At 44.7% G+C, this 27,999-nt stretch overlaps 1 protein-coding gene across 1 annotated transcript in view; it reads left to right on the top strand.

The window, feature by feature from the left end:
* Positions 1-4,685: 4,685 nt before the first annotated feature.
* DNAH10 (dynein axonemal heavy chain 10) overlaps positions 4,686-27,999 on the top strand; it is a 309,396-nt gene continuing 286,082 nt past the window's right edge. Inside the window, exons 1-3 of the mRNA XM_073586115.1 lie at positions 4,686-4,917; positions 8,011-8,136; positions 8,744-8,892. Of these exons, the coding sequence (XP_073442216.1) occupies positions 4,695-4,917; positions 8,011-8,136; positions 8,744-8,892 (498 nt within the window). The 5' untranslated portion in view covers positions 4,686-4,694. The remainder of the gene's footprint in view (positions 4,918-8,010; positions 8,137-8,743; positions 8,893-27,999) is intronic.

Raw genomic sequence — 27,999 nt, forward strand, 5'->3', positions numbered from 1 at the left:
GCCCCTCTGACATCTCCTTCTGCCGGGGAGAAAGAAATGGTAAATGGGCATGGATTGGGGTGTGGCCAGGGGCGTGACCAAAATTTGCCACTACGTGCACCCAGAGCCGGTTTTAGGCAAAGTTGGTCCCTAGGCAAAGTTTAAAATGGGGCCCAAAATGCTAACATATTGCACATCACACAGAAGCATTTTGATTGTATTTACGTGCGCTGAGTTCAGGACGCTAAATGAGTGTGATCGACAATATTGAAGTCGTTCGACGCTTGTTTCCCGGCCTCGTTCCACCAACTGAGAAAGAATGATGAGAACAGAACGATCACTAATGGATTCAATCTGTCCCCATACAGTATCATGTTATCAGCAGCATATTTGCAGTTTACACCCCATAGACCTCCATATAATATAATGTCCCCCGTAGTCCTCCATATTGTAAAATACACTCTCTATAGTCCTCCATATTGTATAATACACTCCCTATAGTTCTCCATATAATATAATGTGCCCCATAGACTTCCGGCCTCCTCCACACCTGACTAGATTTAGGACACAAGGACGGGAGTCACGTGCTGACCCTACACATCGTGGTTACTATAGGTACCGTTCCAGCAGCTGGATTACAAAGGCAAACCTATACCACTTATACACACACCTCAAAACCAAGGATCTAGTCATATCCCTGATGAATGCTCGAGATGTAGAGCTGAAACGTTGGATTGTAACACCACCCTTTTTTGGATTGTAACACCACCCTTTTTTTTTTTTTTTTTTTTCACAATCAATAAAATCACAACAATTAAAGACTGTCGTTGAGAAGACTTTACTTTCATGTTATTAGTGTGCCGGGGTTACTCCTATACTTTAGTCTTGTTTTTTCCCAGAGCACCTAAGTTGGGGTTTGAGCCTGTCATATCTACTTTATAATGGATTCAATCTGTCCCCATACAGTATCATGTTATCAGCAGCATATTTGCAGTTTACACCCCATAGTCCTCCATATAATATAATGTCCCCCGTAGTCCTCCATATTGTATAATACACTCTCTATAGTCCTCCATATTGTATAATACACTCCCTATAGTTCTCCATATAATATAATGTGCCCCATAGTCCTCCATATAGAATAATACACTCCTCAGTCCTCCATTTAGTATAATACACTCCCCATAATCCTCAATATAGTATAATACACTCCTCATAGCCCTCCATTAAAATACATTGCTCAGTCCTCCATATAGTATAATACACTCCTCATAGTTCTCCATATAGTATAATGCACCGCCATAGTCATCCATTTAGTACAATTTACTTCCCATAGTATAATGCACCCCATAGTTCTTCATATAATGTATTCCCCATAGTCCTCGATACAGTATAATGCAGCCCACATATAGCATAATGCAGCCACCCCACAGAGTATAATGTAACCCCCATAGAATATAATGCAGCCCACCTCTTATAGGATAATGCAGCCACCCCTTAGAGGATAATGCAGCTACCCCTCAGAGTATAATGCAGCCACTCCACAGAATATAATGTAACCCCCCATAGAATATATGGCAACCCCCTCATAGAGTATAATGCAGCCCCTTATATAGTATAATGTAGCCCCTCCATAGAATATAATGCAGCCCCCATAAAATATAATAAAGCCCACATACAATATAATCTAGCCCCCCATAGAATATAATGCAGCCCCCATAGAATGCAATGTAGCCTCCTCATATAGTATAATGTAGCCCCCTCATAGAGTATGATGCAATCACCCCCATAGAATATAATAAATATACAGCCCCTCATAGTACATAATGTATCCCCAAATAGAATATAATAATATAATACAGCCCACCTCTCCATAGAATATAATGTAACCCCCCATATTATATAACACAGCCTCCCCCATAGAATACAATGTAAAATGTACCCCCCTTGGTATATAACACAGCCGCATAGTATATAGCCCAGCACCCCATGGTACATAGCACAGACCCACATGGTATATAGCACAGCCCCACACGGTATATAGCCCAGCACCACATGGTATATAGCCCAGCACCACCACGGTATATAGCACAGCCCACTATGGTATATAGCACAGTACCACATGGTATATAGCACAGCCAACCATGGTATATAGCCCAGCATGGTATATAGCCCAGCACCACATGGAAAATAAAGCCCAGCATGGTATATAGCTCAGCATGGTATATAGCCCAGCACCACATGATATATAGCCCAGCATGGTATATAGCCCAGCACCACATGGTATGTAGCCCAGCACCACTTGGTATATAGCCCCTCATGGTATATAGCCCAGCACTGTTTATAGCCCAGCACGGTATATAGCCCAGCACGATATACAGCCCAGTGTTGTGAGCTCATTTTCGAGTTTGCCTCTGGCTTCTGGTGAGGGTTATGGAGCTGGCTGTGCTGACAGAGGAGTAGTGAGCTCTCTATCTGGACTCTCTCTGTTGGTGAAGGGAGGTAATGAAGCTGATCTAATTGGCAGAGACCGGCCACCTGAGGAAGAGGACTGCGATTGGACATCAGGAGTTTCTGATTGGATTTAAGGCAGCCGACTCCCTAGTTTCTTGCTGGTGATTTTTCCTGACTGTGGCTCCTGGTTTCCAGTTTGGTTCCTGCCTCCCTAAAGCTAAGTTTTCTCTGCTATTGTTCATATGAGTTTTGTCTGGTTTACTTAGTTTTTGTGTTCAGCCAGCTCTGGCTGGGACTGGGCTGAATCCCCATTTTGTCTCTGATCAGTTGATCTCTTTTGCTCTGTCTTTAGAATATACCTGAGTGCTGATATAGTATTTTGAAGTCTAGCGACTTCAGGGCCTTTTTCTATCAGACGTGTTGGACATTCTTTTTGGCAGGGTTTTTTGCGTGATTGCAGACAGCAGCTTTTCTTTCCTGTCCTTTCTAGTTAGCGAGGGCCCAATCGTTTGCTCAGCCTATCTTTCTACCTGTGTCTGTGTTTTCATCTTGTTTCACCGACAATATATGTTGGGGGCTGTCTATTGCTTTGGGGTCTGCTCTGGGGCAGTTTAGATTTTCCCTTTCTTTCTTTAGGCTTATTTAGTTCTCTGGCCGTGACGAGGCGTCTAGGACCACCGTAGGCACGCTCCACAGCTACTGCTAGTTGTTGTGGTTAGGATCAGGGGTCTGCAATCCGCTAGTTACCAACCTCTCCGGTTTTCTGGGCTTAGCTTGCTTTTTGTTTTTTCCTCCTCGGTGACTCATTCATAACAGTCCAGCATGGTATATAGTCCAGCATGGTGTATAGCCCAGCATGGTATATAGCCCAGCATGGTATATAGCCCAGTTTGGTATATAGCCCGGCATGGTATATAGCCCAGCATGGTATATAGCCCAGCATGGTATATAGCCCAGCATAGTATATAGCCCAGCATGGTATATAACCCAGCATAGTATATAGCCCAGCATGATATATAGCCCAGCTTAGTATATAGCCCAGCATGGTATATAGCCCAGCCCAGCATAGTATATAGCCGTCCCCCGAATGGCCCCACAGTCTAGTACTCACACTGATATATGAAAAAAAACCACACTCCTCACCTTCTCTTCGTGCCTGCGCTGCTCCCGGCTTCTGTCTCCTGCTCTGCCTGGCACACAGTGAGAGCGTGATGACGTTATTGCGCACCCGCTGTGTCAGAGGCAGAGCGGGTAATGATGGGAGAGCGAGCGTCAGCTGACGCTCTCTCCTCCATCATTGCTTTGAACTTTACTGGCAGTCGCCAGTATAGTTCAATGCGGCGGCTGGCGGGGGGGTCGGCGCTGGGGGCAGGCGGGCCCCCCTGCCTCACAGGGACCCCATAGCCGCTGTGTGATATGCTGCTGGATGGTGGCCCCTGGAGGAGTGGGGGCCCTAGGCAGCTGCCTGGTCTGCCTGCCCCTAACACTGGCCCTGCGTGCGCCACAACATCTGTCCCTCTTTCTGTTCTTCAAAAGTTGGGAAGTATGAAATACTGACGAGGCTGAAGTTGGTTTCTTATTCGTCGAACAAGAAACCAACTGAAGCCTGGTGAAATATGAAGGAGAGGAAAAAATTGCCGAATAAGAAACTGACGAATAAGAAACCAACTTCAGCCGCGTGAAATACTGAGGTAAAAAACTCACCAAACACTCATCGTGTGCACGTGGCCTAATGGTGCCGACAGAGTAACCGTGTGGTATGTGGAGCATCATTTTCGGACATCTACGCCCAGAGGGGGACACTGGTAGCAGTCTACTACAGCTAATCGTTCGCTTCTAGGAGCACACGCCACAAGACTGAGCACACGGTGACTGTAGGCACCATTATAGTCAATGGCCGTTTGCAGGGTGTATGAGCGTCAGCCGCACAGAACTACTGACTATGGCCACGAACGTAATGTGAAAAGGGCCTTAAAAAACTTGTAACCTGCTGTAGTAGTTGTGATAGGTAGCAAGTCGCGATATGACAACATTGGAAATCATTAGCTGTAATGTCACTATGGAAAAGCGCAATATCACTTTATCGCCATCGATAGAGTGGTGCAGTGCTGCATCCTTTCCAGCAGGGGGAGCGCTGAATACTTCACCTCTAGTTTGTACTCACACGGCCACCGCAGTCTCTGTTACTAGGGCAGGCAGCGTCGCGTTGCCATAGTTACACACCACAAACTGAAAGGCAGCGTCCCGCGGAGACCTCGGCCATGGACGATCCGCGCCTGGAGTGGATCCGGGATCGTGTGATCTGCGGATTTGGCTTGACGGATCCGAATTGCTTTGAGGAGCTGCTCAACCGGAACGATGGGGAAGATGAAGTGAAGCTTCTGCGGTTTCTGAACGAGAGCACGGAGGAGGAGGAGGGCGCATCAGCGCTGCTGTTCTTCAAGAGCTCCCGGCGAGAGGAGCTGGCAGTGGAGATAGCAGTGGGTGAGAGGCTTGTGGCTGTGTGCTGCAGTGTTATATCACATTACTCTGTGTGTTATTCTATCGCGTGCATTATAGCCATCTTATTCTGTGCAGTGTTATATCACATTACCATGGGTATTATAGGACATCTTACTTATACATCTTCTCTGTATCCTAACTCGCTCTCATTAGTAAGCTATAATGTGTCTTAGATTAGATTATTATGTGTATTATTAGGCAGTATATTATAATACTATACATTATCCTATGCTGCAGTGTGCATTATATGACACACTTCTATATTGTTTTCCTATAATATGGATTATGCAGGACATATAATACCCAGATACTACATTCCAGGACTGAAGTCTCATTAACACGACCCGTCCACTGAAAGGATCTAATAAACAGGAAAACTCCTCTGGTCCTGTACTAGGCCTATATGGCGGAGCAGAGATTGGTAGTGTGTTCGCTCTGCCAGTCTGTCGGTAGTCCGGCTTTCTGCAGCTTGTACAACCATCTGTGGTTAATCCGTGGTTGGCAGGTTTAACAGAAAATCCATAGTACATAAAGCTGACAATCATATTCAGCCAGAGATAACAGCCAGGTAGCCTCCACTATCAGTACCAGCCAGCGCCCTATTAACAGTGCCAGAGAGCCTCCACTTTCAGTACCAGCCAGCGCCCTATTAACAGTGCCAGAGAGCCTCCACTATCAGTACCAGCCAGCGCCCTATTAACAGTGCCAGAGAGCCTCCACTTTCAGTACCAGCCAGTGCCCTATTAACAGTGCCAGGAGCCTCCACTATCACTACCAGCCAGCGCCCTATTAACAGTGCCAGAGAGCCTCCACTATCACTACCAGCCAGCGCCCTATTAACAGTGCCAGGAGCCTCCACTATCACTACCAGCCAGCGCCCTATTAACAGTGCCAGAGAGCCTCCACTTTCAGTACCAGCCAGCGCCCTATTAACAGTGCCAGGAGCCTCCACTATCACTACCAGCCAGCGCCCTATTAACAGTGCCAGAGAGCCTCCACTATCACTACCAGCCAGCGCCCTATTAACAGTGCCAGGAGCCTCCACTATCACTACCAGTCAGCGCCCTATTAACATTGCCAGAGAGCCTCCACTATCACTACCAGCCAGCGCCCTATTAACAGTGCCAGAGAGCCTCCACTATCACTACCAGCCAGCACCCTATTAACAGTGCCAGAGAGCCTCCACTATCACTACCAGCCAGCGCCCTATTAACAGTGCCAGGAGCCTCCACTATCAGTACCAGCCAGTGCCCTATTAACAGTGCCAGAGAGCCTCCACTTTCAGTACCAGCCAGCGCCCTATTAACAGTGCCAGGAGCCTCCACTATCACTACCAGCCAGCGCCCTATTAACAGTGCCAGAGAGCCTCCACTATCTCTACCAGCCAGCGCCCTATTAACAGTGCCAGAGAGCCTCCACTATCACTACCAGCCAGCGCCCTATTAACAGTGCCAGAGAGCCTCCACTATCACTACCAGCCAGTGCCCTATTAACAGTGCCAGAGAGCCTCCACTATCACTACCAGCCAGTGCCCTATTAACAGTGCCAGAGAGCCTCCACTATCACTACCAGCCAGTGCCCTATTAACAGTGCCAGAGAGCCTCCACTATCAGTACCAGCCAGTGCCCTATTAACAGTGCCAGAGAGCCTCCACTATCAGTACCAGCCAGTGCCCTATTAACAGTGCCAGAGAGCCTCCACTATCACTACCAGCCAGTGCCCTATTAACAGTGCCAGAGAGCCTCCACTATCACTACCAGTCAGCGCCCTATTAACATTGCCAGAGAGCCTCCACTATCACTACCAGCCAGCGCCCTATTAACAGTGCCAGAGAGCCTCCACTATCACTACCAGCCAGCGCCCTATTAACAGTACCAGAGAGCCTCCACTATCACTACCAGCCAGTGCCCTATTAACAGTGCCAGAGAGCCTCCACTATCAGTACCAGCCAGTGCACTATTAAAAGTGCCAGAGAGCCTCCACTAACACTGTCAGCTGTGCTCCCCTAACACTGTCAGCTGTGCTCCCCTAACACTGTCAGCTGTGCTCCATTAACAGTGTCAGCTGTGCTGCGCTAACAGTGCCAGCTGTGCTCCATTAACAGTGCAAGCTGTGCTCCACTAACACTGCCAGCTGTGCTCCACTAACAGTGTCAGCTGTGCTCCATTAACAGTGCCAGCTGTGCTCCACTAACACTGCCAGCTGTGCTCCACTAGCACTGCCAGCTGTGATCCCCTAACACTGTCAGCTGTGCTCCCCTAACACTGCCAGCTGTGCTCCCCTAACACTACCAGCTGTGATCCCCTAACACTGCTAGCTGTGCTCCACTAACACTGCAAGCTGTGCTCCACTAACACTGCAAGCTGTGCTCCCCTAACACTGCCAGCTGTGCTCCCCTAACACTGCCAGCTGTGCTCCCCTAACACTGTCAGCTGTGCTCCCCTAACACTGTCAGCTGTGCTCCCCTAACACTGTCAGCTGTGCTCCCCTAACACTGCCTGCTGTGCTCCACTAACACTGCCAGGTGTGCTCCACTAACACTACCAGCTGTGCTCCACTAACAGTGCCAGCTGTGCTCCACTAGCACTGCCAGCTGTGCTCCCCTAACACTGCCAGCTGTGATCCCCTAACACTGCCAGCTGTGCTCCCCTAACACTGCCAGCTGTGCTCCCCTAACACTGCCAGCTGTGCTCCACTAAGACTGCCAGCTGTACTCCCCTAACACTGCCTGCTGTGCTCCCCTAACTAGAAAATATGTAAAAAAAAACCTTTCAGATTGATGGAAGGTAAATCATATTCACACATTGCATTTTTGCCGAGTTTTCCCACGCATTTTGCAGTTTTTTAGGGCCTTCAGAGTGAATGACATTTCTGAGCTCTCATGCACACGCTGCATATTTTTCCCTTGCAAATTTGAAGCAGTTTCAGTTCTGTTAAAAAAACGCATCAAAACCTCCTGCAGAACCGTGCGTATTTTACTCCGGATTGTTCCTGCCAACACTCCAGTATTTCCAGAAGACATTGCTGCTGCCAATGAGAATAGTCCTCAGAATGCTTCACATTTATTTCACCTAGAACCAGAAGAGCTGGAAGCACAGAGCACAGGACCAGATGAAGACGGTATTAACCCTCCACTCACAGACAGAACAGACCTGACCATAAGATCCGCTGACCCAAACTCACTGGATCCATCTGGTGGCAGTAAGAAAAAACACTGCGTGTGTCCCATTATCATACATGTAGTGAGGGGCGGACACGGACAGACAAGGGCCCTGTGCAAGAACGACATATGTCTCATCATAATGCACATTTCACCCTGCTTTGGAGGTAGAAGTGGCCCTCTCACTTTTTGGGCCCAGGAAGAAAAAAGAAGGTTGCCTTGCTCCTATAAATTCACGGATAGTCTGTAAATATCGGAGACTGTTGTCGATTATCTGTAATGGCAGATGCATCTGAGACTTCCTGACGCTTGGGTTTGTATGTCGGGTAAGGCTCGTTCACACAACCGTATATTCGGTCTGAGCGCCATCCATGAAAATAAAGGCCAGCACTCGGGCCAGTGCTAATCAATGGGACAGTGCAGATGAGTGATTGTTCACTTTAGGATTATATTTATCCAGGAACGAAAATAGCGTTGGTGAAACCTGTGCAATCGCATAGGGGCCCAAGAGGTTAGGGGGCCACTTCCTCCTCCAAAGTAGGGCCCGTATATTGTCCTTACACAGGGGCCCTCTTCTGTCTGTGTCCGCTCCTGTATTTACCCTCCCAACAGATAAACTAATGATGGGAAATTGTGCTTTGCACGTAGAGAAAGAAGAGGCATCGGACAATCCCAGTAGGCCCACCGACGCCGAGGGAAAGGCTGAGGCTTCTATTCCATTGGGGACCGACAGTGGCCCGGAATCAGGCCAAGAAGAACCTGCTGACAGCAAAAGTGTGACTCCCATCAAACTTACCGTAAGAATGAACTGATGGATCAGCCGCCACCTATCAGATCTGCGGATTTTATTTATTTGTTTAATGGCAGGTTTTCTGTTTTATATACAGGAGATTTGTGGCTGATACCATTATTTTGGTTTAACATGTATTTTTATACTGGGGAATGACATTATATATATTAATATTTGTTTTTGTGTGTAGCATTAGCCAGGGCAAATGTTTCCATTCTGACGTGTCACGTTATGTGGCAATAACTGGAATGTTTCATCATGTCCCCGTGATTTTTTGCTCTATGATAGTGAAACATTTAAGCCAATATGTTTTCTGTTTATTTATAAAATATCAGAAATTTCACAAGAATTCCATCTCACAGCTGCTACACACCCATTGGGGGGCGCTATTTTCTTATATTGGTACAGGCCCATTGGTGGGCGCTATTTTCTTATATTGGTACAGGCCCATTGGGGGGCGCTATTTTCTTATATTGGTACAGGCCCATTGGGGGGCGCTATTTTCTTATATTGCTACACACCCATTGGGGGGCGCTATTTTCTTATATTGGTACAGGCCCATTGGGGGGCGCTATTTTCTTATATTGCTACACACCCATTGGGGGGCGCTATTTTCTTATATTGCTACACACCCATTGGGGGGCGCTATTTTCTTATATTGCTACACACCCATTGGGGGGCGCTATTTCCTTATATTGCTACACACCCATTGGGGGCGCTATTTTCTTATACTGCTACACACCCATTGGGGTGACACTATTTTCTTATATTGCTACACACCCATTGGGGGACGCTATTTTCTTATATTGGTACAGGCCCATTGGGGGGCGCTATTTTCTTATATTGCTACACACCCATTTGGGGGAGCTATTTTCTTATATTGCTACACACCCATTGGGGGGCGCTATTTTCTTATATTGCTACACACCCATTGGGGGACGCTATTTTCTTATATTGGTACAGGCCCATTGGGGGACGCTATTTTCTTATATTGCTACAAACCCATTGGGGGGAGCTATTTTCTTATATTGGTACAGGCCCATTGGGGGGCGCTATTTTCTTATATTGCTAAACACCCATTGGGGGGCGCTATTTTCTTATATTGCTACACACCCATTGGGGGACGCTATTTTCTTATATTGCTAAACACCCATTGGGGGGCGCTATTTTCTTATATTGCTACACACCCATTGGGGGACGCTATTTTCTTATATTGCTAAACACCCATTGGGGGGCGCTATTTTCTTATATTGCTACACACCCATTGGGGGCGCTATTTCCTTATACTGCTACACACCCATTGGGGGACGCTATTTTCTTATATTGGTACAGGCCCATTGGGGGGCGCTATTTTCTTATATTGCTACACACCCATTTGGGGGAGCTATTTTCTTATATTGCTACACACCCATTGGGGGGCGCTATTTTCTTATATTGCTACACACCCATTGGGGGACGCTATTTTCTTATATTGGTACAGGCCCATTGGGGGACGCTATTTTCTTATATTGCTACAAACCCATTGGGGGGAGCTATTTTCTTATATTGGTACAGGCCCATTGGGGGGCGCTATTTTCTTATATTGCTAAACACCCATTGGGGGGCGCTATTTTCTTATATTGCTACACACCCATTGGGGGCGCTATTTTCTTATATTGCTAAACACCCATTGGGGGGCGCTATTTTCTTATATTGCTACACACCCATTGGGGTGACGCTATTTTCTTATATTGCTAAACACCCATTGGGGGACGCTATTTTCTTATATTGCTACACACCCATTGGGGGACGCTATTTTCTTATATTGCTACACACCCATTGGGGGACGCTATTTTCTTATATTGCTACACACCCATTGGGGGGCGCTATTTTCTTATATTGCTAAACACCCAGTGGGGGTGCTATTTTCTTATATTGCTACACACCCATTGGGGGGCGCTATTTTCTTATATTGCTACAAACCCATTGGGGGGAGCTATTTTCTTATATTGGTACAGGCCCATTGGGGGGCGCTATTTTCTTATATTGCTACACACCCATTGGGGGGCGCTATTTTCTTATATTGCTACACACCCATTGGGGGGCGCTATTTTCTTATATTGCTACACACCCATTGGGGGGCGCTATTTTCTTATATTGCTACACACCCATTGGGGGGCGCTATTTTCTTATATTGCTAAACACCCATTGGGGGTGCTATTTTCTTATATTGCTACACACCCATTGGGGGGCGCTATTTTCTTATATTGCTACAAACCCATTGGGGGGAGCTATTTTCTTATATTGGTACAGGCCCATTGGGGGACGCTATTTTCTTATATTGCTACACACCCATTGGGGGGCGCTATTTTCTTATATTGCTAAACACCCATTGGGGGGCGCTATTTTCTTATATTGCTACACACCCATTGGGGGGCGCTATTTTCTTATATTGCTAAACACCCATTGGGGGTGCTATTTTCTTATATTGCTACACACCCATTGGGGGGCGCTATTTTCTTATATTGCTACAAACCCATTGGGGGGAGCTATTTTCTTATATTGGTACAGGCCCATTGGGGGACGCTATTTTCTTATATTGCTACACACCCATTGGGGGGCGCTATTTTCTTATATTGCTAAACACCCATTGGGGGGCGCTATTTTCTTATATTGCTACACACCCATTGGGGGGCGCTATTTTCTTATATTGCTAAACACCCATTGGGGGGCGCTATTTTCTTATATTGCTACACACCCATTGGGGGGCGCTATTTTCTTATATTGCTAAACACCCATTGGGGGGCGCTATTTTCTTATATTGCTACACACCCATTGGGGGGCGCTATTTTCTTATATTGCTAAACACCCATTGGGGGTGCTATTTTCTTATATTGCTACACACCCATTGGGGGGCGCTATTTTCTTATATTGCTACACACCCATTGGGGGGCGCTATTTTCTTATATTGCTACACACCCATTGGGGAACGCTATTTTCTTATATTGCTACACACCCATTGGGGGACGCTATTTTCTTATATTGGTACAGGCCCATTGGGGGGCGCTATTTTCTTATATTGCTAAACACCCATTGGGGGCGCTATTTTCTTATATTGGTACACACCCATTGGGGGGCGCTATTTTCTTATATTGGTACAGGCCCATTGGGGGACGCTATTTTCTTATATTGCTACACACCCATTGGGGGGCGCTATTTTCTTATATTGGTACACACCCATTGGGGGGCGCTATTTTCTTATATTGGTACAGGCCCATTGGGGTGACGCTATTTTCTTATATTGCTAAACACCCATTGGGGGCGCTATTTTCTTATATTGGTACACACCCATTGGGGGGCGCTATTTTCTTATATTGGTACAGGCCCATTGGGGGACGCTATTTTCTTATATTGCTAAACACCCATTGGGGGCGCTATTTTCTTATATTGGTACAGGCCCATTGGGGGACGCTATTTTCTTATATTGGTACAGGCCCATTGGGGGACGCTATTTTCTTATATTGCTACACACCCATTGGGGGACGCTATTTTCTTATATTGGTACAGGCCCATTGGGGGGCGCTATTTTCTTATATTGCTACACACCCATTGGGGGACGCTATTTTCTTATATTGCTACACACCCATTGGGGGCGCTATTTTCTTATATTGCTACACACCCATTGGGGGACGCTATTTTCTTATATTGCTACACACCCATTGGGGGCGCTATTTTCTTATATTGCTACACACCCATTGGGGGACGCTATTTTCTTATATTGCTAAACACCCATTGGGGGACGCTATTTTCTTATATTGGTACAGGCCCATTGGGGGGCGCTATTTTCTTATATTGCTAAACACCCATTGGGGGGCGCTATTTTCTTATATTGCTACACACCCATTGGGGGCGCTATTTTCTTATATTGCTAAACACCCATTGGGGGGCGCTATTTTCTTATATTGCTACACACCCATTGGGGGGCGCTATTTTCTTATATTGCTACACACCCATTGGGGGTGCTATTTTTTATATTGCTACCCACCCATTGGGGGGCGCTATTTTCTTATATTGCTACACACCCATTGGGGGGCGCTATTTTCTTATATTGCTACACACCCATTGGGGGGCGCTATTTTCTTATATTGCTAAACACCCATTGGGGGACGCTATTTTCTTATATTGCTACACACCCATTGGGGGTGCTATTTTTTATATTGCTACCCACCCATTGGGGGGCGCTATTTTCTTATATTGCTACACACCCATTGGGGGGCGCTATTTTCTTATATTGCTACACACTCATTGGGGGCGCTATTTTCTTATATTGCTACACACTCATTGGGGGGGCGCTATTTTCTTATATTGCTACACACCCATTGGGGGACGCTATTTTCTTATATTGCTACACACCCATTGGGGTGACGCTATTTTCTTATATTGCTACACACCCATTGGGGGGGCGCTATTTTCTTATATTGCTAAACACCCATTGGGGGCGCTATTTTCTTATATTGCTAAACACCCATTGGGGGGCGCTATTTTCTTATATTGCTACACACCCATTGGGGTGACGCTATTTTCTTATATTGCTACACACCCATTGGGGGGGCGCTATTTTCTTATATTGCTAAACACCCATTGGGGGGCGCTATTTTCTTATATTGCTACACACCCATTGGGGGGCGCTATTTTCTTATATTGCTACACACCCATTGGGGGCGCTATTTTCTTATATTGCTAAACACCCATTGGGGGGCGCTATTTTCTTATATTGCTACACACCCATTGGGGGGCACTATTTTCTTATATTGCTACACACCCATTGGGGGGCGCTATTTTCTTATATTGCTACACACCCATTGGGGGCGCTATTTTCTTATATTGCTACACACCCATTGGGGGGCGCTATTTTCTTATATTGCTACACACCCATTGGGGGGCGCTATTTTCTTATATTGGTACACACCCATTGGGGTGACGCTATTTTCTTATATTGCTACACACCCATTGGGGGACGCTATTTTCTTATATTGCTAAACACCCATTGGGGGACGCTATTTTCTTATATTGCTACACACCCATTTGGGGACGCTATTTTCTTATATTGCTACAAACCCATTGGGGGGCGCTATTTTCTTATATTGGTACAGGCCCATTGGGGGACGCTATTTTCTTATATTGCTACACACCCATTGGGGGGCGCTATTTTCTTATATTGCTAAACACCCATTGGGGGGCGCTATTTTCTTCTATTGCTACACACCCATTGGGGGGCGCTATTTTCTTATATTGCTAAACACCCATTGGGGGTGCTATTTTCTTATATTGCTACACACCCATTGGGGGGCGCTATTTTCTTATATTGCTACACACCCATTGGGGGGCGCTATTTTCTTATATTGCTACACACCCATTGGGGGGCGCTATTTTCTTATATTGCTAAACACCCATTGGGGGCGCTATTTTCTTATATTGGTACACACCCATTGGGGGGCGCTATTTTCTTATATTGGTACAGGCCCATTGGGGGACGCTATTTTCTTATATTGCTAAACACCCATTGGGGGAGCTATTTTCTTATATTGGTACACACCCATTGGGGGGCGCTATTTTCTTATATTGGTACAGGCCCATTGGGGGACGCTATTTTCTTATATTGCTAAACACCCATTGGGGGCGCTATTTTCTTATATTGGTACAGGCCCATTGGGGGACGCTATTTTCTTATATTGGTACAGGCCCATTGGGGGACGCTATTTTCTTATATTGCTACACACCCATTGGGGGACGCTATTTTCTTATATTGGTACAGGCCCATTGGGGGGCGCTATTTTCTTATATTGCTACACACCCATTGGGGGACGCTATTTTCTTATATTGCTACACACCCATTGGGGGCGCTATTTTCTTATATTGCTACACACCCATTGGGGGACGCTATTTTCTTATATTGCTACACACCCATTGGGGGCGCTATTTTCTTATATTGCTACACACCCATTGGGGGCGCTATTTTCTTATATTGCTAAACACCCATTGGGGTGACGCTATTTTCTTATATTGCTAAACACCCATTGGGGGGCGCTATTTTCTTATATTGCTGAACACCCATTGGGGGACGCTATTTTCTTATATTGCTAAACACCCATTGGGGGACGCTATTTTCTTATATTGCTACACACCCATTGGGGGGCGCTATTTTCTTATATTGCTACACACCCATTGGGGACGCTATTTTCTTATATTGCTACACACCCATTGGGGGACGCTATTTTCTTATATTGCTAAACACCCATTGGGGTGACGCTATTTTCTTATATTGCTAAACACCCATTGGGGGGCGCTATTTTCTTATATTGCTACACACCCATTGGGGGACGCTATTTTCTTATATTGCTACACACCCATTGGGGGCGCTATTTTCTTATATTGCTACACACCCATTGGGGGACGCTATTTTCTTATATTGCTAAACACCCATTGGGGGACGCTATTTTCTTATATTGGTACAGGCCCATTGGGGGGCGCTATTTTCTTATATTGCTAAACACCCATTGGGGGGCGCTATTTTCTTATATTGCTACACACCCATTGGGGGCGCTATTTTCTTATATTGCTAAACACCCATTGGGGGCGCTATTTTCTTATATTGCTACACACCCATTGGGGGGAGCTATTTTCTTATATTTCTAAACACCCATTGGGGGCGCTATTTTCTTATATTGCTACACACCCATTGGGACGACACTATTTGCTTATATTGCTAAACACCCATTGGGGGGCGCTATTTTCTTATATTGCTACACACTCATTGGGGGCGCTATTTTCTTATATTGCTACACACTCATTGGGGGGGCGCTATTTTCTTATATTGCTACACACCCATTGGGGGGCGCTATTTTCTTATATTGCTAAACACCCATTGGGGGGAGCTATTTCCTTATATTGCTATACACCCATTGGGGTGACACTATTTTCTTATATTGCTACACACCCATTGGGGGGCGCTATTTTCTTATATTGCTACACACCCATTGGGGGACGCTATTTTCTTATATTGCTAAACACCCATTGGGGGGAGCTATTTCCTTATATTGCTATACACCCATTGGGGTGACACTATTTTCTTATATTGCTACACACCCATTGGGGGACGCTATTTTCTTATATTGGTACAGGCCCATTGGGGGGCGCTATTTTCTTATATTGCTACACACCCATTGGGGGACGCTATTTTCTTATATTGCTACACACCCATTTGGGGGCGCTATTTTCTTATATTGCTACACACCCATTGGGGGACGCTATTTTCTTATATTGCTACACACCCATTGGGGGCGCTATTTTCTTATATTGCTACACACCCATTGGGGGCGCTATTTTCTTATATTGCTAAACACCCATTGGGGTGACGCTATTTTCTTATATTGCTAAACACCCATTGGGGGGCGCTATTTTCTTATATTGCTAAACACCCATTGGGGGACGCTATTTTCTTATATTGCTACACACCCATTGGGGGGGCGCTATTTTCTTATATTGCTACACACCCATTGGGGGGCGCTATTTTCTTATATTGCTAAACACCCATTGGGGGGAGCTATTTCCTTATATTGCTATACACCCATTGGGGTGACACTATTTTCTTATATTGCTACACACCCATTGGGGGGCGCTATTTTCTTATATTGCTACACACCCATTGGGGGGCGCTATTTTCTTATATTGCTACACACCCATTGGGGGGCGCTATTTTCTTATATTGCTACACACCCATTGGGGGGCGCTATTTTCTTATATTGCTAAACACCCATTGGGGGGAGCTATTTCCTTATATTGCTACACACCCATTGGGGTGACACTATTTTCTTATATTGCTACACACCCATTGGGGGGCGCTATTTTCTTATATTGCTACACACCCATTGGGGGGCGCTATTTTCTTATATTGCTACACACCCATTGGGGGGCGCTATTTTCTTATATTGCTACACACCCATTGGGGGCGCTATTTTCTTACATTGCTAAACACCCATTGGGGTGACCCTATTTTCTTATATTGCTAAACACCCATTGGGGGGCGCTATTTTCTTATATTGCTACACACCCATTGGGGGCGCTATTTTCTTATAGTGCTACACACCCATTGGGGGGCGCTATTTTCTTATACTGCTACACATCCATTGGGGGGACGCTATTTTCTTACATTGCTACACACCCATTGGGGGGAGCTATTTTCTTATATTGGTACAGGCCCATTGGGGGACGCTATTTTCTTATATTGCTAAACACCCATTGGGGTGACGCTATTTTCTTATATTGCTAAACACCCATTGGGGGGCGCTATTTTCTTATATTGCTAAACACCCATTGGGGGACGCTATTTTCTTATATTGCTAAACACCCATTGGGGGACGCTATTTTCTTATATTGCTACACACCCATTGGGGGGCGCTATTTTCTTATATTGCTACACACCCATTGGGGGACGCTATTTTCTTATATTGCTAAACACCCATTGGGGGACGCTATTTTCTTATATTGCTACACACCCATTGGGGGACGCTATTTTCTTATATTGCTACACACCCATTGGGGGCGCTATTTTCTTATATTGCTACACACCCATTGGGGGACGCTATTTTCTTATATTGCTAAACACCCATTGGGGGACGCTATTTTCTTATATTGGTACAGGCCCATTGGGGGGCGCTATTTTCTTATATTGCTAAACACCCATTGGGGGGCGCTATTTTCTTATATTGCTACACACCCATTGGGGGCGCTATTTTCTTATATTGCTAAACACCCATTGGGGGCGCTATTTTCTTATATTGCTACACACCCATTGGGACGACACTATTTGCTTATATTGCTAAACACCCATTGGGGGGCGCTATTTTCTTATATTGCTACACACTCATTGGGGGCGCTATTTTCTTATATTGCTACACACTCATTGGGGGGGCGCTATTTTCTTATATTGCTACACACCCATTGGGGGGCGCTATTTTCTTATATTGCTAAACACCCATTGGGGGGAGCTATTTCCTTATATTGCTATACACCCATTGGGGTGACACTATTTTCTTATATTGCTACACACCCATTGGGGGGCGCTATTTTCTTATATTGCTACACACCCATTGGGGGACGCTATTTTCTTATATTGCTAAACACCCATTGGGGGGAGCTATTTCCTTATATTGCTATACACCCATTGGGGTGACACTATTTTCTTATATTGCTACACACCCATTGGGGGACGCTATTTTCTTATATTGGTACAGGCCCATTGGGGGGCGCTATTTTCTTATATTGCTACACACCCATTGGGGGACGCTATTTTCTTATATTGCTACACACCCATTGGGGGCGCTATTTTCTTATATTGCTACACACCCATTGGGGGACGCTATTTTCTTATATTGCTACACACCCATTGGGGGCGCTATTTTCTTATATTGCTACACACCCATTGGGGGCGCTATTTTCTTATATTGCTAAACACCCATTGGGGTGACGCTATTTTCTTATATTGCTAAACACCCATTGGGGGGCGCTATTTTCTTATATTGCTAAACACCCATTGGGGGACGCTATTTTCTTATATTGCTAAACACCCATTGGGGGACGCTATTTTCTTATATTGCTACACACCCATTGGGGGGCGCTATTTTCTTATATTGCTACACACCCATTGGGGACGCTATTTTCTTATATTGCTACACACCCATTGGGGGACGCTATTTTCTTATATTGCTACACACCCATTGGGGGCGCTATTTTCTTATATTGCTACACACCCATTGGGGGACGCTATTTTCTTATATTGCTAAACACCCATTGGGGGACGCTATTTTCTTATATTGGTACAGGCCCATTGGGGGGCGCTATTTTCTTATATTGCTAAACACCCATTGGGGGGCGCTATTTTCTTATATTGCTACACACCCATTGGGGGCGCTATTTTCTTATATTGCTAAACACCCATTGGGGGGCGCTATTTTCTTATATTGCTACACACCCATTGGGGGGAGCTATTTTCTTATATTTCTAAACACCCATTGGGGGCGCTAATTTCTTATATTGCTACACACCCATTGGGGGGCGCTATTTTCTTATATTGCTAAACACCCATTGGGGGGCGCTATTTTCTTATATTGCTACACACTCATTGGGGGCGCTATTTTCTTATATTGCTACACACTCATTGGGGGGGCGCTATTTTCTTATATTGCTACACACCCATTGGGGGGCGCTATTTTCTTATATTGCTAAACACCCATTGGGGGGAGCTATTTCCTTATATTGCTATACACCCATTGGGGTGACACTATTTTCTTATATTGCTACACACCCATTGGGGGGCGCTATTTTCTTATATTGCTAAACACCCATTGGGGGGAGCTATTTCCTTATATTGCTACACACCCATTGGGGTGACACTATTTTCTTATATTGCTACACACCCATTGGGGGGCGCTATTTTCTTATATTGCTACACACCCATTGGGGGGCGCTATTTTTTTATATTGCTACACACCCATTGGGGGGCGCTATTTTCTTATATTGCTACACACCCATTGGGGGCGCTATTTTCTTACATTGCTAAACACCCATTGGGGTGACCCTATTTTCTTATATTGCTAAACACCCATTGGGGGGCGCTATTTTCTTATATTGCTACACACCCATTGGGGGCGCTATTTTCTTATAGTGCTACACACCCATTGGGGGGCGCTATTTTCTTATATTGCTACACATCCATTGGGGGGACGCTATTTTCTTACATTGCTACACACCCATTGGGGGGAGCTATTTTCTTATATTGGTACAGGCCCATTGGGGGACGCTATTTTCTTATATTGCTAAACACCCATTGGGGGGCGCTATTTTCTTATATTGCTACACACCCATTGGGGGGCGCTATTTTCTTATATTGCTACACACCCATTGGGGGGGCGCTATTTTCTTATATTGCTACACACCCATTGGGGGACGCTATTTTCTTATATTGCTAAACACCCATTGGGGGACGCTATTTTCTTATATTGCTACACACCCATTGGGGTGACGCTATTTTCTTATATTGCTAAACACCCATTGGGGTGACGCTATTTTCTTATATTGCTAAACACCCATTGGGGTGACGCTATTTTCTTATATTGCTAAACACCCATTGGGGGGCGCTATTTTCTTATATTGCTAAACACCCATTGGGGTGACGCTATTTTCTTATATTGCTACACATCCATTGGGGGGCGCTATTTTCTTATATTGGTACAGGCCCATTGGGGGACGCTATTTTCTTATATTGGTACAGGCCCATTGGGGGACGCTATTTTCTTATATTGGTACAGGCCCATTGGGGGACGCTATTTTCTTATATTGCTAAACACCCATTGGGGGGCGCTATTTTCTTATATTGCTACACACCCATTGGGGGGCGCTATTTTCTTATATTGCTACACACCCATTGGGGGGGCGCTATTTTCTTATATTGCTACACACCCATTGGGGGTGCTATTTTCTTATATTGCTAAACACCCATTGGGGTGACGCTATTTTCTTATATTGCTAAACACCCATTGGGGTGACGCTATTTTCTTATATTGCTAAACACCCATTGGGGGGCGCTATTTTCTTATATTGCTACACACCCATTGGGGGACGCTATTTTCTTATATTGCTAAACACCCATTGGGGGACGCTATTTTCTTATATTGCTAAACACCCATTGGGGGGCGCTATTTTCTTATATTGCTACACACCCATTGGGGGACGCTATTTTCTTATATTGCTAAACACCCATTGGGGGACACTATTTTCTTATATTGCTACACACCCATTGGGGGACGCTATTTTCTTATATTGCTACACACCCATTGGGGGGCGCTATTTTCTTATATTGCTACACACCCATTGGGGGGGCGCTATTTTCTTATATTGCTACACACCCATTGGGGGGCGCTATTTTCTTATATTGCTAAACACCCATTGGGGTGACGCTATTTTCTTATATTGCTAAACACCCATTGGGGTGACGCTATTTTCTTATATTGCTAAACACCCATTGGGGGGCGCTATTTTCTTATATTGCTACACACCCATTGGGGGACGCTATTTTCTTATATTGCTACACACCCATTGGGGGACGCTATTTTCTTATATTGCTACACACCCATTGGGGGACGCTATTTTCTTATATTGCTACACACCCATTGGGGGACGCTATTTTCTTATATTGCTAAACACCCATTGGGGGACACTATTTTCTTATATTGCTACACACCCATTGGGGGACGCTATTTTCTTATATTGCTAAACACCCAGTGGGGGGCGCTATTTTCTTATATTGCTACACACCCATTGGGGGACGCTATTTTCTTATATTGCTAAACACCCATTGGGGGACACTATTTTCTTATATTGCTAAACACCCATTGGGGGGCGCTATTTTCTTATATTGCTACACACCCATTGGGGGACGCTATTTTCTTATATTGCTAAACACCCATTGGGGGACACTATTTTCTTATATTGCTACACACCCATTGGGGGACGCTATTTTCTTATATTGCTACACGCCCATTGGGGGCGCTATTTTCTTATATTGCTAAACACCCATTGGGGGGCGCTATTTTCTTATATTGCTACACACCCATTGGGGGACGCTATTTTCTTATATTGCTAAACACCCATTGGGGGGCGCTATTTTCTTATATTGCTACACACCCATTGGGGGACGCTATTTTCTTATATTGCTAAACACCCATTGGGGGACACTATTTTCTTATATTGCTACACACCCATTGGGGGGCGCTATTTTCTTATATTGCTACACACCCATTGGGGGACGCTATTTTCTTATATTGCTACACACCCATTGGGGGACACTGTTTTCTTATATTGCTACACACCCATTGGGGGACGCTATTTTCTTATATTGCTACACGCCCATTGGGGGACGCTATTTTCTTATATTGCTAAACACCCATTGGGGGACGCTATTTTCTTATATTGCTAAACACCCATTGGGGGACGCTATTTTCTTATATTGGTACAGGCCCATTGGGGGGCGCTATTTTCTTATATTGCTAAACACCCATTGGGGGGGCGCTATTTTCTTATATTGCTACACACCCATTGGGGCACTATTTTCTTATATTGCTAAACACCCATTGGGGGGCGCTATTTTCTTATATTGCTACACACCCATTGGGGGGCGCTATTTTCTTATATTGCTACACACCCATTGGGGGTGCTATTTTTTATATTGCTACCCACCCATTGGGGGGCGCTATTTTCTTTTATTGCTACACACCCATTGGGGGGCGCTATTTTCTTATATTGCTACACACCCATTGGGACGACACTATTTGCTTATATTGCTAAACACCCATTGGGGGACGCTATTTTCTTATATTGCTACACACCCATTGGGGGTGCTATTTTTTATATTGCTACCCACCCATTGGGGGGCGCTATTTTCTTATATTGCTACACACCCATTGGGGGGCGCTATTTTCTTATATTGCTACACACTCATTGGGGGCGCTATTTTCTTATATTGCTACACACTCATTGGGGGGGCGCTATTTTCTTATATTGCTACACACCCATTGGGGGGCGCTATTTTCTTATATTGCTACACACCCATTGGGGGACGCTATTTTCTTATATTGCTACACACCCATTGGGGTGACGCTATTTTCTTATATTGCTACACACCCATTGGGGGGGCGCTATTTTCTTATATTGCTAAACACCCATTGGGGGCGCTATTTTCTTATATTGCTAAACACCCATTGGGGGGCGCTATTTTCTTATATTGCTACACACCCATTGGGGTGACGCTATTTTCTTATATTGCTACACACCCATTGGGGGGGCGCTATTTTCTTATATTGCTAAACACCCATTGGGGGGCGCTATTTTCTTATATTGCTACACACCCATTGGGGGGCGCTATTTTCTTATATTGGTACACACCCATTGGGGGCGCTATTTTCTTATATTGCTAAACACCCATTGGGGGGCGCTATTTTCTTATATTGCTACACACCCATTGGGGGGCACTATTTTCTTATATTGCTACACACCCATTGGGGGGCGCTATTTTCTTATATTGCTACACACCCATTGGGGGGCGCTATTTTCTTATATTGCTACACACCCATTGGGGGGCGCTATTTTCTTATATTGCTACACACCCATTGGGGGACGCTATTTTCTTATATTGCTAAACACCCATTGGGGGGCGCTATTTTCTTATATTGGTACACACCCATTGGGGTGACGCTATTTTCTTATATTGCTAAACACCCATTGGGGGCGCTATTTTCTTATATTGGTACAGGCCCATTGGGGGACGCTATTTTCTTATATTGCTACACACCCATTTGGGGACGCTATTTTCTTATATTGCTACAAACCCATTGGGGGGCGCTATTTTCTTATATTGCTAAACACCCATTGGGGGTGCTATTTTCTTATATTGCTAAACACCCATTGGGGGCGCTATTTTCTTATATTGCTAAACACCCATTGGGGGCGCTATTTTCTTATATTGGTACAGGCCCATTGGGGGACGCTATTTTCTTATATTGCTACACACCCATTGGGGGGCGCTATTTTCTTATATTGCTACACACCCATTGGGGGGCGCTATTTTCTTATATTGCTAAACACCCATTGGGGGTGCTATTTTCTTATATTGCTACACACCCATTGGGGGGCGCTATTTTCTTATATTGCTACACACCCATTGGGGGGCGCTATTTTCTTATATTGCTACACACCCATTGGGGGACGCTATTTTCTTATATTGCTACACACCCATTGGGGGATGCTATTTTCTTATATTGGTACAGGCCCATCGGGGGGCGCTATTTTCTTATATTGCTAAACACCCATTGGGGGCGCTATTTTCTTATATTGGTACACACCCATTGGGGGGCGCTATTTTCTTATATTGGTACAGTCCCATTGGGGGACGCTATTTTCTTATATTGCTAAACACCCATTGGGGGCGCTATTTTCTTATATTGGTACACACCCATTGGGGGGCGCTATTTTCTTATATTGGTACAGGCCCATTGGGGGACGCTATTTTCTTATATTGCTAAACACCCATTGGGGGCGCTATTTTCTTATATTGGTACAGGCCCATTGGGGGACGCTATTTTCTTATATTGGTACAGGCCCATTGGGGGACGCTATTTTCTTATATTGCTACACACCCTTTGGGGGACGCTATTTTCTTATATTGGTACAGGCCCATTGGGGGGCGCTATTTTCTTATATTGCTACACACCCATTGGGGGACGCTATTTTCTTATATTGCTACACACCCATTGGGGGCGCTATTTTCTTATATTGCTACACACCCATTGGGGGACGCTATTTTCTTATATTGCTACACACCCATTGGGGGCGCTATTTTCTTATATTGCTACACACCCATTGGGGGCGCTATTTTCTTATATTGCTAAACACCCATTGGGGTGACGCTATTTTCTTATATTGCTAAACACCCATTGGGGGGCGCTATTTTCTTATATTGCTAAACACCCATTGGGGGACGCTATTTTCTTATATTGCTAAACACCCATTGGGGGACGCTATTTTCTTATATTGCTACACACCCATTGGGGGACGCTATTTTCTTATATTGCTGCACACCCATTGGGGACGCTATTTTCTTATATTGCTACACACCCATTGGGGGACGCTATTTTCTTATATTGCTAAACACCCATTGGGGTGACGCTATTTTCTTATATTGCTAAACACCCATTGGGGGGCGCTATTTTCTTATATTGCTACACACCCATTGGGGGACGCTATTTTCTTATATTGCTACACACCCATTGGGGGCGCTATTTTCTTATATTGCTACACACCCATTGGGGGACGCTATTTTCTTATATTGCTAAACACCCATTGGGGGACGCTATTTTCTTATATTGGTACAGGCCCATTGGGGGGCGCTATTTTCTTATATTGCTAAACACCCATTGGGGGGCGCTATTTTCTTATATTGCTACACACCCATTGGGGGCGCTATTTTCTTATATATTGCTAAACACCCATTGGGGGGCGCTATTTTCTTATATTGCTACACACCCATTGGGGGGAGCTATTTTCTTATATTTCTAAACACCCATTGGGGGCGCTATTTTCTTATATTGCTACACACCCATTGGGACGACACTATTTGCTTATATTGCTAAACACCCATTGGGGGGCGCTATTTTCTTATATTGCTACACACTCATTGGGGGCGCTATTTTCTTATATTGCTACACACCCATTGGGGGACGCTATTTTCTTATATTGCTAAACACCCATTGGGGGACGCTATTTTCTTATATTGGTACAGGCCCATTGGGGGGCGCTATTTTCTTATATTGCTAAACACCCATTGGGGGGCGCTATTTTCTTATATTGCTACACACCCATTGGGGGCGCTATTTTCTTATATTGCTAAACACCCATTGGGGGGCGCTATTTTCTTATATTGCTACACACCCATTGGGGGGAGCTATTTTCTTATATTTCTAAACACCCATTGGGGGCGCTATTTTCTTATATTGCTACACACCCATTGGGACGACACTATTTGCTTATATTGCTAAACACCCATTGGGGGGCGCTATTTTCTTATATTGCTACACACTCATTGGGGGCGCTATTTTCTTATATTGCTACACACTCATTGGGGGGGCGCTATTTTCTTATATTGCTACACACCCATTGGGGGGAGCTATTTTCTTATATTGCTAAACACCCATTGGGGGGAGCTATTTCCTTATATTGCTATACACCCATTGGGGTGACACTATTTTCTTATATTGCTACACACCCATTGGGGGGCGCTATTTTCTTATATTGCTAAACACCCATTGGGGGGAGCTATTTCCTTATATTGCTACACACCCATTGGGGTGACACTATTTTCTTATATTGCTACACACCCATTGGGGGGCGCTATTTTCTTATATTGCTACACACCCATTGGGGGGCGCTATTTTTTTATATTGCTACACACCCATTGGGGGGCGCTATTTTCTTATATTGCTACACACCCATTGGGGGCGCTATTTTCTTACATTGCTAAACACCCATTGGGGTGACCCTATTTTCTTATATTGCTAAACACCCATTTGGGGGCGCTATTTTCTTATATTGCTACACACCCATTGGGGGGCGCTATTTTCTTATATTGCTAAACACCCATTGGGGGGCGCTATTTTCTTATATTGCTACACACCCATTGGGGGGCGCTATTTTCTTATATTGCTAAACACCCATTGGGGGTGCTATTTTCTTATATTGCTACACACCCATTGGGGGGCGCTATTTTCTTATATTGCTACACACCCATTGGGGGGCGCTATTTTCTTATATTGCTACACACCCATTGGGGGACGCTATTTTCTTATATTGCTACACACCCATTGGGATGACACTATTTGCTTATATTGCTAAACACCCATTGGGGGTGCTATTTTTTATATTGCTACACACCCATTGGGGGGCGCTATTTTCTTATATTGCTACACACCCATTGGGGGGCGCTATTTTCTTATATTGCTACACACCCATTGGGGGCCATAAACAACAAGAATAAGTATAAATTGCCCAAAAGTAAACACTTTTATTGAATACAAAAATACAAGGATAAAAATTACACACAAGGGTGACTGCTATCCAAAGCAGGAGCCATATTGCACTAGTGCCCATTTAACCAAATATAAGTACAAATATTAAACAATTACACACACTGATCAGAAAGTGGCATGTGCTATAATACATATAGCTGAATATTTATATTGCTCGTTTTACCAAATATAAATAAAAGTATTGAATAATTACACATATTGATCAGAGAGTGGCATGTAATTTGCTACGTACAGCTAAATAGCCCAAAGAGAACAGCACAAATGTTACTGAACTCACAGTACTTCCCACAGTGGGTATATACACAACCACTCAGTGATCACTTAGCAGAAAGAGCCCAACTATGAGCAATGTGTATAAACAGATACATAAACATACTACCAATGTGGTAAGGACACTTACAAGATGTAAGTAATGGCGCTGGCTTCCCACTCGCCCCAACGCGCGTTTCGCTTCTTCGTCAGGAGGCGTGTCTAATGGCTAGGTGGGTGGGTATTAAATATACTGGACGGCCAATCACAAGTTAGCAACATATGCACGTCACCAATTTATCATGCAATCCAACCCCATTACGTATCACTGCTTCCTGTCTTCATGGCGCATGTGCCGCTGGCGTCACACTCCCTAGAAGGAGACCACGGATGGGCGGACCCGGACCAGAAGCGGCGGCGCGTCGTCAAGACGACCGCGCAAGCGCACCACTTTCCCATTGTCCGCCCATCAGAGGTCGGAGCCCGAACAAGCCGGACATGCGCACTCCACAGAGCAGTTAATGTCGATATTATATTAACTCTAGGGAAAATCTAAAAGAACCAAAATATAATATAAATAGGATATCAATACATTTGCATAGTCAGTAATACAATACAAAACTAATACATGAAAAAATAGACAAAATATACAAAAGCAGCATCAAAATACCACAATATACATTCAAAGTAGGCTACAATCTAGTAGAATAAATTATTTAACCATACTGTGATATACATAATATTATATATACTGTAGTAGAAAATCTTGAACGATGCAGAAAATTCTTCAAGAGATCCCTACTTAGAACGTCCCACTTGAAGAGGATGATTCAATGGAAAGAGAGGTCAGAAGGAAATCTTTATAAACTAAAATCAAATACATAAAATATTAAAACAAAATGAAAGAATAGAAAAGAAACATACAACCCAACTACACACAGGACCCACATATAATACTATAAAAAGGAACTGAACCCGAAACTTTCATTTAGCCCAAAGGGGGTAATGGAATGTAAACGGTATATCCACTTACTTTCTATTTGGGATAAACTTTTAAATATGTCCCCCCCTCTAGGGCCCAAAGATACCTGGTCAATAGCTTTAACAATCAGCTTGCTTGAGTCGGATTTATGGTGAACTTTAAAATGTCTCGCAAGAGTCTTCAACGTGTCCATGGAATCCATATTCTTTGC

The sequence above is a fragment of the Dendrobates tinctorius genome, unplaced genomic scaffold (genome assembly GCF_039654945.1).
Source record: "Dendrobates tinctorius isolate UK_male_01 unplaced genomic scaffold, ASM3965494v1 ptg000090l, whole genome shotgun sequence".
Taxonomy (NCBI): Eukaryota; Metazoa; Chordata; class Amphibia; order Anura; family Dendrobatidae; genus Dendrobates; species Dendrobates tinctorius.